Source organism: Microtus oregoni, unplaced genomic scaffold (assembly GCF_018167655.1).
Source record: "Microtus oregoni isolate MIOR12 unplaced genomic scaffold, Mior012 000070F_ref0000104, whole genome shotgun sequence".
In the NCBI taxonomy this organism is placed as follows: domain Eukaryota; kingdom Metazoa; phylum Chordata; class Mammalia; order Rodentia; family Cricetidae; genus Microtus; species Microtus oregoni.
The window spans coordinates 752,416-771,646 of NW_024543977.1; the positions used below are offsets into that span (position 1 = coordinate 752,416).

Consider the following 19,231-nt stretch of genomic DNA (forward strand, 5'->3'; position numbering starts at 1 on the left):
AAGTGGATTTGTTTTGGACATTTCCTCCGCATAGTTGGGGGATAGAACATTAGATGACATTACAATGTCTTTACCAGCTGTAAACATCGATTTCAACAACGCACAGAACAGTCTGCAGCCTTGCTTGTTCACATCGTTCTCTCTCTCACACTCTCCTTTCCTAGGCTTCACATCTTTCTGTCATCATTTCTGTGTGATTAACTTCTTTCAGATAAGCAATGTTGTTGAGTATGTGTTCTATTTTAATACAATTTAAAGTCCTGCCACTTTTCTTTGGCTAGAATTCTTTTTCTCTGGCTTCTTGCTGTCTGGAATTAAATTAGAATATGACCTGCAGTAGTTTTCTTTAGATATATTCTACTTTGAATTTTCTTGGTTTCGTAAATCAGTTTATGACCCTCATCAAAGTTAGAATGCCATCAGTTACTATGTGGCAGGAAACAAAATTAACATAATAGAAATCAATAGCCGCCGAATATGTCAGTGGCAAACATACTGAGAAAACCAAAGAAACAATCCCATTCGCAACAGCACTGTCTTCCCAAAAACCTTGGGATAAAACTAACCAAGGAAGCAAGAGACTTTAAAATGAAATTGGGGAAGGCAGTAGAAAATGGGGAGCTTCCTAAGGTCACAGACTGGCAGAGTTAACATTGTGAAAATGGCCATCCTGCCAAAGCAATCTACAGAGTCAATGTAACACACATCAAAATTTTAGCTCTGTTTTTCACAGAAACAGGCAAAAAAAAAAAACCCAAAACAAACAAAAAACAAAAACAAAAAAACCCCAACATTAAAATTCTTATGGAAGTTGGGTAATGATGGTGGTGCACACCTTTAATCCCAGCACTCAGGAAGCTGAGCCAGGAGGATCTCTGAGTTCGAGGCCAGCCTGGTCTACAGAGTGAGTTCCAGGACAGCCAGGGCTGTTACATAGAGAAACTCTGTCTCAAAAATCAAAAAAAAAAAATCATACAGAAGCACAAATGATTCTAAATGGTAAAAAAACAATCCTGAAAATAGAATCCTGCTGGAGATAACACCATATCTAATTCCAAGTTCCAGTGCAAGGCTAGGATAATAAAAGCAGCATGGCACTGGCATAACATAGACTTATAAACCAGTGGAGCAGATCAGAGGATCTAAGCTCATTAAACTGCCGCTTCCCAGTTGACAAAGATACCAAGGAACACACTGAAGAAAACATAGCATCTTCAACAAAGAGTGCTGAGGAAACTGGATAACCATGTGAAGAATAGTGAAACCTGATTACTGGATTCACAAGACATTGGGAACAACAACAAAACCCAATTTAATAAAAATAAAGTTATACTATGTAATAGGCAATAACAGGAAGGATTGAAAAGAAGTCATTCAGGTATGAGATATAGCATGAGGTATTTGATTTTTAACAATAATCAATGAAACAGGTTAAAGCAATAAACTTAAATATTATGCATACCAGACTGACTGGTCAAAAATAAAATAAAAAATGCTGTTTGCAAAATTGGGAGGCTGTGGAACCCTATGGCGATGTCAGTACTATACATCAGCAGAGTTAATTTTGAAAATTATTTAGCAAATAAGGAATTAACATTAAATTACAATGGGTAGACTCATACAAAGGGCATGGCACCAGGACACATGCACTTCTGTTCAGGTTCAGGATAAGGAGGGTCATTAAGTGGAAACCATCACAATGTCTCTTCACTGCAGGAAAAATGGCATCCACTGTTGTGAAAATCTTTCTGGAATAAGCACTCCATGACAGCAGTGAGAGTGGTGGAGAAGAGACCTCACAGTGGACTGAAGCCAGGATAGCTCCCGAACGGCCCGGGTGTCCGGTCCAGTTTGCATTCTCATTTTATGATCTAAAACCACAAGGTGAAAAGAGCGAGCAAGCGAGGTCTTACAGGAAAATTTATGTGGCAGGCAGTAGGTTGTTAAGAGCAACAATCCATTGTTTCAGGTATTTCTCTAGGTCATGCTGTTCTAGGTCGCAAATGAAGTCATGTTTGGCAAACAGGCAGTACAATCAGTACTTTAAGTCTCTAAATAAATCAATAAGTCAGTATCTAGGAATCAGTCCTTTCTACTTTATTCTACTTCAGAATAATTAGCAGGGTGGTGTAACAACATGGATGACCCTCACTCACAATACAAGGCAATGGTCGCAAAACACACACAAAAAAAAAGCGCACAGAGCTTTTTAATGATAGGATAAAAGCTATTAATGTAATAACTGGACATGATCAGATCAAGGGGGAAAACTGTATGATTATCTGAATAGACGTGTGCAAAGTATCTGAGAATAGCATCTGGTCTGCTTCATTGAACATGCGCCCATTCTTAGGGGAAAAGAAGCCTCTTCAGGCAGGAGTCAACCCTGTAACAAATATCATACTTGGTGGTGAAGTGCAAAAAACTCTCTAAAATCAGAACCAGTCAAGACTGATCTGCCGTGACACATTATTCTTAGTTACTTGAAGAATTTGGCCAGAGCAATAGAGCAAAGAAATCCAAGCACAGGATTATCATTCAAAAATTAAGCTAATGTCCCAATAGGAGCTGTCTGGCCATGGATGTTTCTCAGAAGAGCTGTCGTTACAGACAGATGCCTGGCAGAGCTGCAAGGGACTCACTTCGGGTCTGCTGAACATCTTACCTATGAGACGTAGGTTGGAAAGAGTAAAAGCAGATGCTAGGCCACAAATGCATCTTCTCATAGTTGTGTGTGATGGCACTGCACTTCCTTAAAGAGAGAGATGGCTTCGACACACTTCCATGTGATAGTAGTTGTGACTAGAATGTAAAATCTCCTCCACAGGCTTGTGGATTTGAACCATTGGTCCCCAGTTGTTGGCTCTGTTTTGAGAGGTTGTAGAAACTTAACAGTGGTTCTCGATTTCCTAATGTTGTGACCCTTTATTGAAGGATTTCTCAAGTTGTGGTGACCCCCACCCCACTACAGCTACAGAATTATTTCATTGCGACTTCATAACTGTAATTTTGCTACAGTTATGGATCCTAATGTAAACAGGATAAGACCTCTGTGGGGGTTGTGACCCCCAGGTTGACAACCACTGCCTAAGAGATTGTGGCACTACTGAAGGAAGCAGAAGAGACAAGAAGCTGGTGTTGAGTGTTATCTTCTATCGCTCCCCATCCCAATTCCTTGAGACAAGGTCTCTTACTGAACCTAGAACTTTCCGATCTCAGCACACTCAGGGCTCTGCCTCCAGTGCCCAGTACTGGAGTTACTGGCACACATGGAAACACCTGGCATACAGGAGCTCATGCTTGCACAGCAAGTGTTTTTGCATGCTGAGCCATCTCTCTAGCCCCACATCTGGAACATCCCGCCTGAGCCGAACATTAATAGCACAGTCCATATTTAATGTAGCTGGGTGTGGCTGGATGACTGTGATCCTTTGGCTTGGGAGACTGAAACAGGAGGATCAGCAGGTTCCTCTCTCAAGAACACAATAAAGAACAATGAAAAGAGTAGAGAGGGGGTTACTAAGGTGACATTCTGACAGCAGTGTGCCAAGGAAAGGGTATTAGAGGATAAATGAATTGGAAAGGAAGAAGATCAAAAGAATAACAGAGCGAAGACATCTCCTTTACAACTGGCTAGGTATATTTCCAACTTACCATTAAGTAGTATAGCAGCTATCAAAATGTGGTCCGAGAATCCTCAGAATCCCTAAAGCCGTTTTGGGTTCTATAAATCATAAATTATTTTCATAACCATAAGGCATTAATTCCTTAGGTCTTTCAGAGCTCTCATGAGTGTCCAGTGGAGATTCTCAGAGGCTATGTGAACAACCACTAACGAAGGGAGTTCTTCCTCTCGCCAGTTTTGCCCTCTGCCCTTGGGACTGCATAAGAAGATGGTACAGGCTGAACAGGGCTTTCAGCTGTCCAGCACTGCAGGGGACATACTGGACTGACCAGTGGGTAGTGAGACCATGAGAGAAGATCTCCTCTGACAGCCTGTGCCCAGTCACACCACCACTGCTCATTCAGCATTAGTCTTCCCAGAATTTGGGGATTAGTGAGGTTTCGCTCAGACCACTGGAAACATCAGTTTCCCATCTGGTCGGCCAGACACTGCCACACATAACAGGACCAGACTGACTTGCAGCATGTACTTAAAGGAAGTTGGACATCTGAAGCCCAATTCCAGAAGCTCATGGGCCCCAGGAGTCTGTTAGTACTGTCCCCAGAATGGCACTAGAGTCCAAACTGTACTGTCTGTCTTGACTCTAGGCAGCAACAAGAAAGCAGAGAGAGATGAGGCATATGGGTATTAGGTCGAGGAAGAGGCTCAACCAAGCTTCTCTTCTGATGGGGAACTCACTCCTTTGCACACTTCAAGACAAATGGGAAACATTCACTTAAGGACCATGGAAGATGCAGAACTCTTTCCTGTGCTTCTCCAAGTCCCTCCTAGGGATACAATTTCTCCATATACTATTGCAGGGATATGAAACTCCCCCCTCCACCGCAAAAGACTTGTGTGTTAAAGGCTAAATCTGTAGAAAATGGACCCAACCATGGAGAAGCTACTGGATCATGAGTACTCTGACCTAATTAATGGATGTGTATACTACTAAGGGTTTAATAAGTGGCCGGCATTATTAGGAAGTAGTTGAACTTCAGGGTGACACTTTAGCTGGAGGAAATATGAAGCAAGTTCTTAGGGACTCTATCTTGTCCTGGGTCCCTCTGCTTGGCCTCGTCCTGATACCTCAAGCGCCGCCATTTCTGGCCCCAGATGTTCTACTTATCACAGGTTTAGGAACAATGATCCCAGTGAGCTACAGTCTGGAACCTTGGGAACTATGGGTCCAAATGACTCTTTCCTCCTTCGATTTCTCCAATATTTGCCTCATGACAATTCTAACATGCCACTTGTGATTGCCTACCTATGCTTATTGGGTTGTTTTTTTTTAAAATATGTATTGACTTCTTACATGAGACTTTCAACAGGCCAGAGAGTATTGTGGGAAAGAGTAACAGAAAACCAAAGAACAGGAGACTGTCGGTGAGAAAATAGCTGTTTATAAAATAATGGCCAGTTCCACGTTCTACTCCCTCCAACATACTCCTCCCCTCTGGTTTATGGACAAACAGCATAGCATGAAACATCAGTGCCAACGATCCTCCCAGTCACCTCCTTCTCATGCAGCACCAATGCCCTGGGGAGGTGGAGGGAAGCAAGTCCCCCATGACAGCCTTCATTTGGAGGACAGGCTTAAGCTCGCGCCCCTACTAAAAACCAGAACCCCCCAAACTAGTTCCAAGCATACTAAAAACTCTAACGTTGTTCTGTTTTTTTGTTTGTTTGTTCTGTTTTGTTTTGTTTTTGAGGCAGATGCTTGCTGCTTGGCAACAAGATTTGGGCTCAACAAACTCCTAAACAACAAAACAAAACGGGATTGGTTCCCCTGTGGGTGAGACAATAGCACCCGTTAAACACATACTGTCTTTAAAAAAGCAAAGGGCATGGGGGTACTCCCAGGACAGGCGTGAATTCACTGCTGGTGCGATGCGTTCTTCTCCATGGCTGCTGACAAGCTAACAAAGTCACATTTACTTCCCCCCAGTAAAAACATCCCCTTTCATCACTACGTGTATGTTTAACTCTTTTGGAGGCAGAGGCGGGACTTCCCTGGAAGAGCAGAGGAAGGCAGGCTGTGGGAATACCAGAAATTCACCAAGTGTACTCAATAGAGGGTGGCTTTTTATATGCAGGTATTTGAAAGTAAAGGACCAAATAAGGCAATTGCTAACGTGTGGTGTTTGTGAATAGTGGATCTTAATTTTTCCCCCTCGCCTGCATTTCCAAGTTGGTTTCATAGAAGGCTTCATTGTAATCCAGGACCATTGTTTTGCATTAATTTCTATGACAAGGAACCCAAAACACAGGGTGCCCGGGAGTAACAAAACAGAGTTGGGGAGACAGTCACAACTTGGCACAAGTGTGACAAGCTGTGAAAAAGGCAATGTTTCAGGATCCGAAGTGGTGTGGCTTTCCTGGAGCAACCTTGTCGCCTGCAGACAGAATCATATTCTTTCCAGGCACATTGGAGACCCAAGTCAAGCTGTGTTTTATTTTTTATTATAATAAACACAGTTCACTGTAACAAAGACGTAGTGGTGGTGATCAGCTGACAGCCAGACCAGCACCAGGAGCTGGTGGTGAGGGCCCTGGGGGTGGGGAGGGAACTGATAAAAGGCCAGCCGTCTGGAAAGTTCTCTTTAAAGAACTTGAAAAGGCAGTGTTGTCTTATGAGACTACCACAGAATGCCAAACTATCTAGCTGGGCTCCTTTCTTGTCAGTCGCTGCAATTTGTAACTGAAAATGGCAAATCCTTCAAAATCCTGGTCTCTCAGCTTCCGTTTTGCTTTCAGATTTCCAGAATAAAATGAAGTAGTTTGTACACTGTTTTAAGTGGGCAGACTGTTTCTTACCCAGAGTTTACCTCCGGTTTATCATAGCATCATTCAGATGTCCCCCCACACACCTACTTAGAAGTCTCTACAATTATATGTACACTTAGGAGTTTGATGAAGTAGAAACAAACAGTTCACAGCAAAGTTACAGAAGCAGAAGCTAAAACATTCAGGTTAAATTAAAGTCTCGAATTCAGATTCCTTAGAGGGAATATAAATCATCTTACCATATCTTGAATGGCTAATTTTTCACAATCCAACTCATATCTCAGTCTGTCTCTACTGTCCATTAACTGTAAGAGAGAAAAATATGGCATTTTGATTAAAGATAAGAATACAACACCTAAAATGCTTTCCTCAGGAGAACGTGGTAAAAACACATTTTAATGAGGGAGAAAAATGGATCACAATATGACCAAAGAGAAAATTAATTTCCTACAGATTATTATGCTTTGATAATATTATTATACCAAACATAATATCCAAAAACAATGCTAATGTACTTAGAACTTTCCTTGCCACCCTCAAATATGACCTCACCATGCAGCCCAGTGAGTCAGCCTAGTTCCCGTAACAACTTTGCTTAACTTTCCGTATGTTACATTCTCTTGCTTCAAATTTTCATGCTATATTTATTTGCATATCAAATTATACTCATATTGACTAAAAATTCCTTTTAAAATCACACATTTTATCTCTGATCCTACGCAGTTTTTTTCTTGTTTCTGTTTTTGTTTTGTTTTGTTTTTTGTAGTTTAATCTCTGTTTTTCTTGGTAAAATTCAAACCTTAATTTAGACCTTTGCTCAGCTCAATCAATTAATTGTAATTACTAATCTGATAAATATCTCGAGTCACAGTCAAGAATATATTGTCTACTGTTTATTTAAGCTGCCCACTGACTCGTCACCCTGGCTCAGACCCCCCTCCTCTTCCTATTCATCTTTTGTTTGTTTGTTTGTTTGTTTGTTTTTGTTTTTCGAGACAGAGTTTCTCTGTAGCTTTGGTGCCTATCTCCTGGAACTGGCTCTGTAGACCAGGCTGGCCTTGAACTCACACTCACAGAGATCCGCCTGCCTCTGCCTCCTGAGTGCTGGGATTAAAGGCATGCACCACCACTGCCCGGTTTTATTCACCTAGGTGAAACACAAGTCTGAGCCTAGCACAGTGCCCAGGTTTCTCCACGGACTCAGAGGGCATCCAATCCCTTTGCATGAGTGACCCTTTCCACTATGTCTGATCTTTGCCATCCTCCCTCTCATGTACCTCCCTGCCCCAGCTAGTGAAACCACACACCTTGCCCTTTAAAAGATGGCTTCTGATGGAGCTTAGGATTCCCTTCTGGACTCTCATTTTCTTCCTGCCTAGCTCTGTCTGGCTTCTGGGAGACAGTTCAGCCAGCTTTGATCTAACCCAAGATGGGCACACCTGCTACAGCTTCCCCAGCTTGCTGAGCATCACACTCCTACTGTCCCCTCTGCCTCCTGGTCTGTCACCTACTAGAGTGGCAGTTTGAAAAAGAGACTGTGAGGTAGCAGCAGATGGAAACAGGCTTAGAGTCTCTTTTGTTAGATCCCTGGAATTAAAGCACAAACGCTACTGAATTCTATACTGTAGGGCTGTGATCCCAGACCGTAGGTGAGAGTTACACCCGCTTTCAACTTTCTTATTACAGCTACCGATTAAAGAAGGGAACCTGTGTCTTAGCTGATACTCGAGTTTGTTTTTTCCATTCGTTCTTGTTCTGCCTGCCTCTTCCCCATGCTCCCTCTAGTTTCCCTCTTTGTGCTCTACAACAGATTCTCACTTTGTCGTCTCAACAGGTCCCTCATACAGCCATGTCACTTGTCAGAAAGTCCTGGAATACACTTCCCACCACTCAGCAACACTCACACTTGGACGCCAGCTTCTATGCCCTCTTGTCTTCTAGGCAGCCCTTGCAAGAGGACCAGGAGAAGAAAGAGCATGGAAATGTCTGCGAAGATTTTCTAGAATCCTCCAGATGGAGCCAGATTCTTTTCTCCATGTGTTACTCTGCTCTGTGATCTTGGTCTGTGACTTCACAGCAGGCACAGTGTGTGTGTGTGCACACGTGTGTATGTGTATGTATATACATACATACATATCCACACATTTAAACTTTTTCTGACAGTAGTGCAGTGTGTGACATTCAAAACCACCTAATAAACACCACTGAACTAATTTACTGAAGGGTAGTAGGAACAAACTTCAAAGATCTGTTCTTTCTTGTTCAACAAGGTCTGACCTGCTTCCAGATGGCAAACCACTTCCACACACAGTATTATCTCTACTACATACATTGTAAGCTTGGGAGAAAGAAGAGGGGGGTGCAAAAACTAGTCCACAGGGCAAGCCAGAAATAAAACAGGAACCTAGGTGTTTAGATTCTTTCTTCTCAATAAGTGAGTCTATATTTTGCATCTGTATTAAGTTCCAGTAATTTGAAGGAAAAGCAAGAGAAACACAGGACTTTCCGAGGATGAGTGTGTAGTGGCATTTCATTTGTATGTTTAATAAATAAAGCTTGCCTGAGGATCAGAAAAGTACAACAGTCACACTGCCCACCCTTACAGACCAGGCAGCAATTACAGACATCTTTAATCCCAGTAGCCACACTAGTTTGCCATAGAAACCAGGTGGTAGTGGTGCATGCCCTTTATCCCAGAACTAGAGAGGACTATAAGATGGGAGGAGACAGTTCTTAGGCTCATCCTCATTTCTGAGGTTTCCTGGAGGTGAGATCACCATTTTCTTACCGAGGTTGAGATAAGAGCCAGTGGCTGGTTGCTTTGCTTTTCTGGTCTTCAGGTTGTACCCAATATCAGCCTCTGAGCTTTTATTATTTGTTTTTTGTTTTGTTTTGTTTTGAATTTTGTTTTTTGAGACAGAGTTTCTCTGTGGCTTTAGGATCTGTCATGGAACTAGCTCTTGTAGACCAGGCTGGCCTCGAACTCACAGAGATTGACCTGCCTCTGCCTTCCGAGTGCTAGGATTAAAGGCGAGTGCCACTACCGCCTGACTCTGAGCTTTTATTAATCATGCTTCATCAGTGAGCTGAAAGAGATCTGCTATATTACAGCAGATTATAGTGAAAAGTCCAAAAACCCTTTCATAGGGAGTTGCATATCAGATACATGTGATTCCTAACAATAGCAAAATTACAGTTATGAAGTAACAATAAGAATGATTTTATGGCTAGTGTCACCACAACATGAGGAACTGTATTAAAGGGTCACAGCATTAGGAGGGAAGCTAAGAACCACTGTGCTATAGTTATCCAAAATAGAGCTGGCAATCAGAAACACATTGTGAGTCATATACTTAAATTCAATTTCAGAGTAGCCTTGTTAAACGGTAAAACATAACACTAAAACTATATTTTTATCTGTCCCTACAAAAATACTCCAAATATCAATAAATATTAGAATTATAAGGGAAATATCTCAAATTTTATATAAAAAATTTAAAAAACACATGTATATATAGCTTTTTCAATTATAGGGAAAATTGGAGAGCTAAGTTCTTATCTATGTAGATTTCAGGAAACTTACAAATAGGAAGGCAGATTCATTATTTAAATTATTGAAAACATGAAGGTTTTTTCCATTCATTGAAACAAGCATTGGTTTTTTTTTTATTTAAAGTTAAAATTGTTCAAAATGAATCTCCTCAGTTGCATTGGTCATGTTGCATATGTCCAGCGGTCACATGTGGCTGGGAGAAAGAAAGCCCTGGGCTGCACAAACCTAGAAGCTGGGGCAGCCTGCAACTGAGCGGGGTCAGTTCACACCGGGCATGGTTTGTGTCCTCGACCACTTACAGGGGACATTTTTGGCTTTAACCGCATATTGTTTTCCACACAGAGTAGGACACCTCCGTAATTCATTCTCCCCAGAGGTAGAGAAGATGAGTGGTCTGGGAGATTTTAATCAACAGTGCACTTCCTCACAGGTCGGGTAAAAGCAGAATTTGGATATTTTAATTTTACAAGAACGGAACCAATCCTGAGACTCTCGGACCGTCTCCCCACAGACGCCATTCCTACTCTCTAACAGGAGGGCTTGCAGTGCTGCTGAAGGAGACCAGGTGACGCCTGAGAAAATGATATCATTTCGTGGAAACCTGCCTAGCGGAGGAAACCACGGCCTGACTCCGACCTATCAGTGTTAACTACCGTTCTTGGAACTAATTTTATCTATACTCCAGAAACATCCTACACTGCAAAATCAGACCCCAAACTACTTGGGTCTGTGTGGTCATCATGCTTTTGAAATGTGACTCGTGTATTTGAAGAGCAAAGGTTGCGTGTGTGTGTGTGTGTGTGTGTGTGTGTGTGCGCACGCGTGTGTGTATATTTTCTTTCACTATTTCTTTAAATATTTTATGTATATGTATGGTTTTGTTGCTTGCACATATGTCTGTCTGTAGTAATAAGAGTGGCGGGGCTGCGTCCCCAGCACCCCGGCCGCCTGCTAGCTTATGCCCAAAATAACAACACATAAACTGTATTCATTTAAACACTGCTTGGCCCATTTCTATCTAGCCTCTTCTAGGCTAGCTCTCGCACCTGGACTAGCCCATTTCTAATAATCTGCTGTAGCCCATGAGCTGGCTTACCAGGATTGATCTTAATTTGCGTCTGCCTGGAGTGGGAGAATCATGGCGACTCTCTGACTCAGCTTCTTTCTCCCAGCATTCCTTTCTGTTTACTCCACCTACCTATGTTTTAACCTATGAGGGCCAAAGCAGTTTCTTTATTGCTTAACCAATGAAATCAACAGATTGAAATATGACACTCCCACATCATCTGTCTACCAAGTGCATGCCCTGTCCATAGAGGATCAGATCCCATGAAACGGAGTTATAACTGGTTGGTTGGGTTCTGGGAACAGAACCTAGGTCTCTGGAAGAGCAGCCATGCCCTTAACCCCTGAGCCTTCTCTCCAGCCCCAAGATCCATACTTTCAATTTAACTTAAAATTGATAGTTGGCTGGGTTACTGGAAAAAACATACATTTCTTGGAATAACTTGGGGATGTGGGTCTGCCTTTCCATCTGTAAATTTTATAAACTCCAAATGCTTCTTCATTCTATGTATCCCTAGAGGAGTGTATTTCAGAATTTCAGGCATGGTCCTCAGCACAGTTGAGAGAGTGTGCTGTCTGCACTGGGAATCACAGTACAGGGGAGATGCACAGGGGACGAGCGTTGCTCAGGAGACTTTAAGCAGGGCAGCTTTGGGGGGAGGGAGTTAGGGTAAGAGCTACTGCTGAGGCGCTGTGCATCAGGTGTACGGGGATTCTTGGTTTTCATGATCCCACTATTGGCCCAGCAGAATAAGCCAATTCATTCTCACTCAAAAAAAGATGTGGCAATGTAGTCTCACTCTTAGTGATTGATGCTCTCAAGCAAAGGTTCAATACTCCAATGAGTTTTCAGTAAGAATTTTTATTTATTACTAGCCCCTTTATTCCAGATAATAAGGAAATACATTGTTAAAATGACATAATGGGGAAATGTTTAAGTCAACTTTCTTTACATTTGAGGATACCCTGGACATGATGTCATTTCACCAATGGTGCTGATATTTCAATTTAAAAAGAGTCATTTATCAATGTAAAAGATGTTCGTACCTTTTGAATAGTTCGCTGATCCTGGTCTGCAGTCTCTTTCAGACATATAATTTCATCCTCTGTAAACAAAAGGAGAGAGAGGCCGACCATGAAATTACACACGTATGCCCCTGTATTCAAAGCGCCTGCTTTGGGGCAGGCCGTGGAGGCATGGACAGGCATGGTGTTCACGAGTCCTAGCAGGACTGTGACCTTCACAAATGCCCTTGACATTCACAGCCTTCTCCCTGCTGTTAGGTTGGCCAGTCAAATCGGGAGTAAGAAGTAAGTGTGGCTTAGGGCTGGATGCTTTTCATCAGTATAGCAGTGGGCATTCTTTGCCGTTAGTTCCAGCCAATACAAAGTGCTTTAGCAGGTGGCTCTTTATGATTTGCCAAGAAAGACCACAACCTGAGAAAGCATCATCACACCACATCAGAAGAGAAATGGCGTCACAGTGGCACGACGTCATCCTGTACCACAGGACACCGTAATGCGACTCATCTCGCCAATGCTCACACCCGTGTTCTTAGTCTTTGTCCTGCTTTCACACGGTAGATTACCAGAACATCATACAAAACAACTCCAAATATAATGGCTACAGTCAAATTTTAAAGGCACTTTACAGCAGTGTATTTCTGGTGACAAAATTGTAATTTTTATTGATACTTATTGTCTAAACAAAAGGGAATCTAAAGTGTCGAAGGAAAAAATTGCATTTATAATTTGGATCAAAAGTTGAGTGTGAGTCCTGGCATTTTGTTCTGAGAGGCTGAGCTTGCTTCTCCACAAGTACACCTCAACATGTTCCCTTATGTGTGCTACAGTGAAGGAAAATGAGCACGTCTCTTTACAGCACCTCTAAGTGAAGCACAGCAAACTGATTAGGACTTTTTTTTTCCTGCTAACGCTAATGTGTATTTCTGTTTTTTTTTTTTTTTTTTTTGAAACACACACTCTGAGTTCATTCACATGGCTCGGTCGCACAAACACAGATACGTCCTATGCTCCAAGCAAGGGAAGCTATTTTAAGAAAAACAAAGACAGCTATCACACTGCTGTCTTCTAGGTGTAAGTAACTAAACACACGTCAGAGGAGAAGCCAAACACGACAGTTTGTGACGTGTCATGCTCTCCATGGAAGAGCCGGAAGGGTTACCTAGTATTGAGTTTTCCTTCAGGCTCATCTGCGCTTCCTCCTCCAGCATCGCAATCACCTGCAGCAGCCTCTCATTCTCCGTCTTGCATTCCATAAGTTCTTTTTCTGAGCTGGCCTCCTTGCCTAGATTGTCCTGCAAAGACAGGGAATTCCATATTTCTACGCAGGGAACCAAGGGTTTAAATATGCAACCCCAGAACAATGCGGATACAGAGCCTCTATCATATAATTTTCTGAATTCTATTACACACTTATAATATGAATAGCAAAAAGGAAGGGGACTAAATAGAATGGGCTGGAAGAAAGGGCTCAGTACATTCTGTACAAAGACCCCAGCACATGGGGACATTTTATTGACAGGAATTATGCATATCATACTGTTTGTGTGCCCTCATCATTCAGGTCAATTCATTATGGAGGCTGTGTCCGGGGAGGCAGCTGGGGCCCCTCCACCCACACTTCCATCTCAGGATCTGAAGTGTTATGCCCTGTAACTAGGCAGGCTGGGGAGACCATGGATGGGCAGCACCAGGGGGTGGCAAAGTGCAAGACTAAGGAGGGGGGCTTGTTGCTTTGTGGCACTTCCCAGTGTCAGTGCTGCCAGTGTCACGAGGAGCCCATCACATGTCAAAGGAGTGACGTGTGCAGGCTGGGAGCCGCATGGAGCCCATCAGGCGCCCAGATATCCACACAGTTGGTTTTCTTCTGGGTGGAGGAGCCACCCAGAGGCAATTCATATTCTGAACATTAACGTGGCTTTGCATGCCTGTCACAGGGGCTGTGCAGGCAGTTAACGCTATTGAAGACTAGGGTTTAAATCTCTATGCAAAGTGATTACCTTGTAAGAAGGTTTCAGGATAACTTACAACAAAAGACTTTAAAGTTATAGTTTTAGCAAAGCAAACTCATTTACATTTTTATTATGTGTGCCTTTTGTTTAAACCGTGCCATGTCCGTTATGACAGAGGCTTTTTCCTATGCAATGGAAGTTGATTTGGGGAGGCTACCCTTTTTTTTTTCTTCTTCCTCTTGTCTGCTTCAAAGCTATTGAAAACATCTGAATATACTTGCCTATGGTTGTCTACGTTTTATGGACACACTTTAAAAAATTAAGATGTCAGGGATCACGGAGGCTGGTGCAGAATTTTATACTCCATCACGGATCATGCAATTTAAAAATAACGGTTGCATTATTATGCTAAATAGGAAAACAATTCTACATGTCTTGCTTTGAAATTCCCATGGACTTGAAAATACTTTTGAGCTTCAAAGTAATCTTAGCTGAATTATGAGTTGTTCCTTTTACAGTAATTCCATGATTGTAGATAAATACAAATAAATAGACACTCAAAAACAAAGCGAGTTTTCCAATGCACCCATTTTCTTCTAGGACTGTACTCTGACTTAGCTTTAGAGAAACCAGAAAGTAAATTATTAAAATGTTTCTCCCTGTGATCATAATTTTTTAAAAGAAAAACAAGCATTGAAATATTTTATAGTACATTAACAAACCCCTTTAAAATAGTGACTTACTAATAGAATTATAATCTTATACATTGGACTTAATAACATTTGAATATGCTGTTGAGTTGAGCTTGGGTATACAAATTACAAATCTTTGAGCTTTTGAATCTTTACTCTATTTAGGTTATCCCAGCATAATAATCACTAATTTTATTTATTGTCTTTGGAACAGGCTGGTATTCTATAGCCCAGCCTGGCTATCCCAGTGAGATTTATTTAGTTACTTACATACTGATTTATGTGTGTGAGTATTTTGCCTGCATGTGTGTCTGTGCCATGTGTTTCCCTGGTGCTATTGGAGGTCAGGAGAGGATGTTGGATCCCTGAAACTGGAGCTACAGACAGTTGTCAGCTGCCATATGGGTGCTGGGCATTGAACGCGGTCCTTAGGAAGAGTAACCAGTACTCTTAACCGCTGAGGCATCCCTTAAGTCCTTGCTCTTGAATTCTTCACCTTTCTAACTAGACAACCATAGTGCTCAGATCCTAACATGCAGAACTAAAGGAGTACTAACTGGTTTAATGAACAGTTAAGAAGCAGCATGGTTTTCTCAAAAAAATAAGGGGAGGCTCAGTATTTCTACATCTCACATCGTTAAAATTAAGACAATTACAGAATGTGTTGTTTATGATCTAAAGGAATACACACACACACACACACATATGCTGTATATATTGAACAATACCAGCTTGAATCTGTTTCAGCGTATATTTGACATGACACCTGGCAATTCAAGGCCATCCATAGAGGGTTACATGGATGCCTGTTATTGTCCATAACCTAAGAACTATTTGAGCAAATCAGATGAAGATTAAAGTAAGAGCAGCTTCCAGCTAATATGTTTTCTGAGCCTCTGTGTGGGAAAGCGAGATCCAAGGAAAACCCACTGAAATGAGGCACTCTTCCTCCGTCCATCTGCAGCCCTGGTTCTCCAGAGGTGAGTCTTTAGCTCTGTCCCCACCATCTGTCAGCTGCAGGAACTGCAAGTAATTAACTATTCAGACACCCAGGGAAACGAGGACACTTCATTAGCAAAGGGAACAAAGCCTTAGTCCTGGCTGCTGCCTTCCTCTCTCACACTCAAGTGGCAAGTTTTGTGGTGATGTTCCTTCTGCCATCTGCCCCACATTGCTAGCTCTGGCTTGCTTATACCATGAATTTTCTTAAAAATAAATTGCATTCATAAAACAAGGTTGAGGAAGATGCAGCTCATTAAAGGAAAGTTAGTGATTACTTGTAGGATCAGTATAAACCAAGATCACATCAAACACAATCATCTTGGAATTTTACATTCATGAAGGTACTTTCTCTTCTCTTGTTTTTCTTTCATTTTATGAAAATGAGGCCTTTAATTGGTGGGATAAATGCAGTTTTTCTTGTGAATATGCATAAGGTTCACAGTACGTCTAATTGCAGGTCTCAGAACTCCAAGCTGATTCTGGAAAGAAGTGCTTTCCAAAGCAGGACCATGCAGAACCTTCCTTCTCTTGATGTGTTCTTGCCCGAGTGTCTAGGCATCATGTGTGAACATGCTGGAGAGGTGGCATCTCAGGTTCCAGCCCAGACCTCCTATGCTGGTCTGTATCTGAGCAATCTCTGCATGTAATGCATATGAGCCAGGGTCTGAGAAGTTCCTGTCTCGGAGCTCTCTGTGTGCCTTCCCAGCAGTTCTCTTCTGTGACGTTAGCATCTCAATTCTGCAGACTCCACGGATGGCACTCGGACATCTCAATCTGTAGATGGCGGGAGTGGAGGGGAGTAGGACTGTGATGTGTGCTCTTGTTTCGTGACAGCCACACAGAAGAGCAGGTGCTTCCCAAATGAGTGACAGCCAGGAAAGTGGCACCCTAGGGACAGCGCAGCCCTGCAGAGTGGCCATCCGTGAAAAACACCTCTGATCCAGTATGGTTAGCAACCAACAGATCTGTTCGTCAGTGGAGGGTGGGTGGTGAGATAAGCCACACTGATTTCCCACAGAATCAAAACTGGAATGAAGTTGTTCTCAGGAAAACTGAGATCAAGGATGTCATCGGAAACCCAGGTTTCTGTAACTTGAAAATCCCTTTCTGCCTTCCACTGGCTGCACATGGAGTTTAGGCTCCTTGTTTACTGAACTTGTCCTTCTCTAGACTGTCTCATCAAATTCCTCTCAGAACCAAGCCAGGAGCGACAGCATGACTGTTTATTAACATAAATAAGCTACTGGTGTGATTTGATTATTAGAAGAATCAATCAAGTCTTAAATAGACTAGGCATAGCTAGTTTATTTCACATGTTTTCAAAAATACTTCTCGAGATTTCCCCTGAATATTCATTCGTTAGTAATGTTTGTGCGTGCAAATGGCGAGGACAGGCATGAGCGCCACAGCATGTGTGTGGAGGGCAGACGACAACACTGTGGAATCGTGCCTCTCACCTTTAAGCTCTAGGGATGGAACTGAGGCCCTCAGATCTGTGCTACAGGCATTTCACCTGCTGAACTATTTGCTGACCCTCCCCTTGGCGTCCTAACCCGTTCTCTACTTCTGTGCTCCAAATGCAGCTACAGGTTAGCATTGAGCAATGTCTCAGAGGATTTCTGAGCCGCTAGAGGGGGCAGCTATCTATGATGAAACTTTAAATAGAAACCCAGTCAAAAGCTACAGTTGAGAACTACACAGTTGAGAACAGACTTAGGGAAGTCTGTTCCAAGGGAATTTAGTAATAAGTTTTTCACAGGCTTCCTGCTATCCAACTTCTCTGAAATCCACACTACAATTCTGAAATCTGAAACCCTTCCAGCTGTAGGTATTTTCAGACAAGGGAGACTCAATGTGGATTGGTGGCCAGTGTGTGTGTGTGTGTGTGTGTGTGTGTGTGTGTGTATGTGCGCGTGCGTGTGCCTTCTGGCTTCACCTATTTATCCTCAGTCCTGCAACCCCCATTCAGTCATCTTCTTGGTCTTTAGAAAGTCATGAGAAAATTCTGTCCTGCTTTGGACTGCTCGCTGCTGGGCTCCAGACGGTAGTGCTGAGCTGACAGGAGATGAGAATGAATTTGCCTTTCTCTTACATTCCTCCCAGGCAGAACTTCAAGCTATCCTTTCTGCTCTTCACATTGTGTTTGCTCTGACCCTGGGTCTAATCAGGAAGATGGTGACTGGCTCCTCTTGCTAGCGAGACCATCAGTAGGGAAATCTGAGATTTTCCTTCTCGACATCTTGATTTAAAAGTCGTTAGCTCACTACCTGTGATGGGAGGAAAGCGCAGTCCTACAGCACTATGGGGAACATCCTGAAGACTTCTCCTTCAGGGCTTCCACTACGTAAATCCAGATCCTTGACTAGGCCATGGAAAAGATTTTCAGAATGATCTAGTTTGCAGCAGAGTTGGAGTTTTTTCAGAGAAAAGAATTAACTTGCATTAAAGCATCAGGATTTTAACAGAAAGAAGCATCAGGGAAAAAGTAAGAAACACCCAAGTGAGAGGCATATTTCAGTCACATACAGTCATCGCAAAAAGGACTTTATGGGTTCCTTATCTCCAAATGGTTGCTAAGAACTGTGAATGAGACCACAGGGTGGTTCTTGAGATGTGTTGAACAGAATTACAATTGAAAACTTAAAACTCCAGAAGGTAAGGTATCTTCACTGGATATGAGTTGGGTTTGTGAGACTCCCAGAGAGAAGAGAAAGATCACAAAGCTCAGATACTCATGGGCCTGACTGGTATTTTAACAGGCTTAATGGAAATTACAATCTCCTTTCTTAAAAAAAAAAGATTGTGTGTGTGTGTGTGTGTGTGTGTGTGTGCGTGTGTGTGTGTGTGTAGAAGTCAGAGACAATGGATCCCCTGGGCTGGAATTATGAGTGGCTGTGAATGGCCCAACATGGTTACTAGGCCTAGAACATGGGTCCTCTGGAAGAGCAACCAGAATTCTTAACCCCTGAGCTATCTTTTCAGGCTGCAAAAGTGTCTATCAAAGACATTTATTGTTAGTAATGTTTATAATGAATATTGCTAAACTGTGTTAGAATTCTTGATTCTCAGCTAGCAAGAGCCTTCTGCTCAATTCCGTAGTAACAGGCTCTTAGTCTTTCTCACACCCCCATAATTTTTCCTGTCTTTCCATCCTGCCTCAATTCTGTTCAATCCCAGTTGGCTTGTTGGAAGCCTCTGACTTGGGGAGATTGGCGTTGTCCCTTTTCAGCCATCTTGACTACAGAAAGGATGGAAGGCTTAAAAATTACAATAAAAACTCAACAGTGTTGTTCTCTAGAACAGGATTTTTCTTGTCACTGGCAAGTGGGCAATTTCATTTCCATTATAAATTAAAATTTGAAGACAATTATGGTGCTCCTCTTTATAATTACTATGGATTTTCTAGAATGTGCCATAGAGTAGTAAAGTGCTGGACTGGTTTAGATTGTAGAGTGAGTGCGAAAATACACCGAACCAACCCCTTTCATCTTTC

The 19,231-nt window shown here is 42.3% G+C and overlaps 1 protein-coding gene across 1 annotated transcript in view; it reads right to left on the reverse strand.

Moving 5' to 3' along the window:
• The window catches only part of CUNH10orf67 (chromosome unknown C10orf67 homolog), an 86,025-nt gene that overhangs the window by 39,825 nt on the left and 26,969 nt on the right, over positions 1-19,231 (reverse strand). Inside the window, exons 6-8 of the mRNA XM_041641505.1 lie at positions 13,255-13,387; positions 12,117-12,175; positions 6,691-6,756 (exon numbers count right to left, since the gene is read on the reverse strand). Coding sequence (XP_041497439.1) covers positions 6,691-6,756; positions 12,117-12,175; positions 13,255-13,387 — 258 coding nt within the window. The remainder of the gene's footprint in view (positions 1-6,690; positions 6,757-12,116; positions 12,176-13,254; positions 13,388-19,231) is intronic.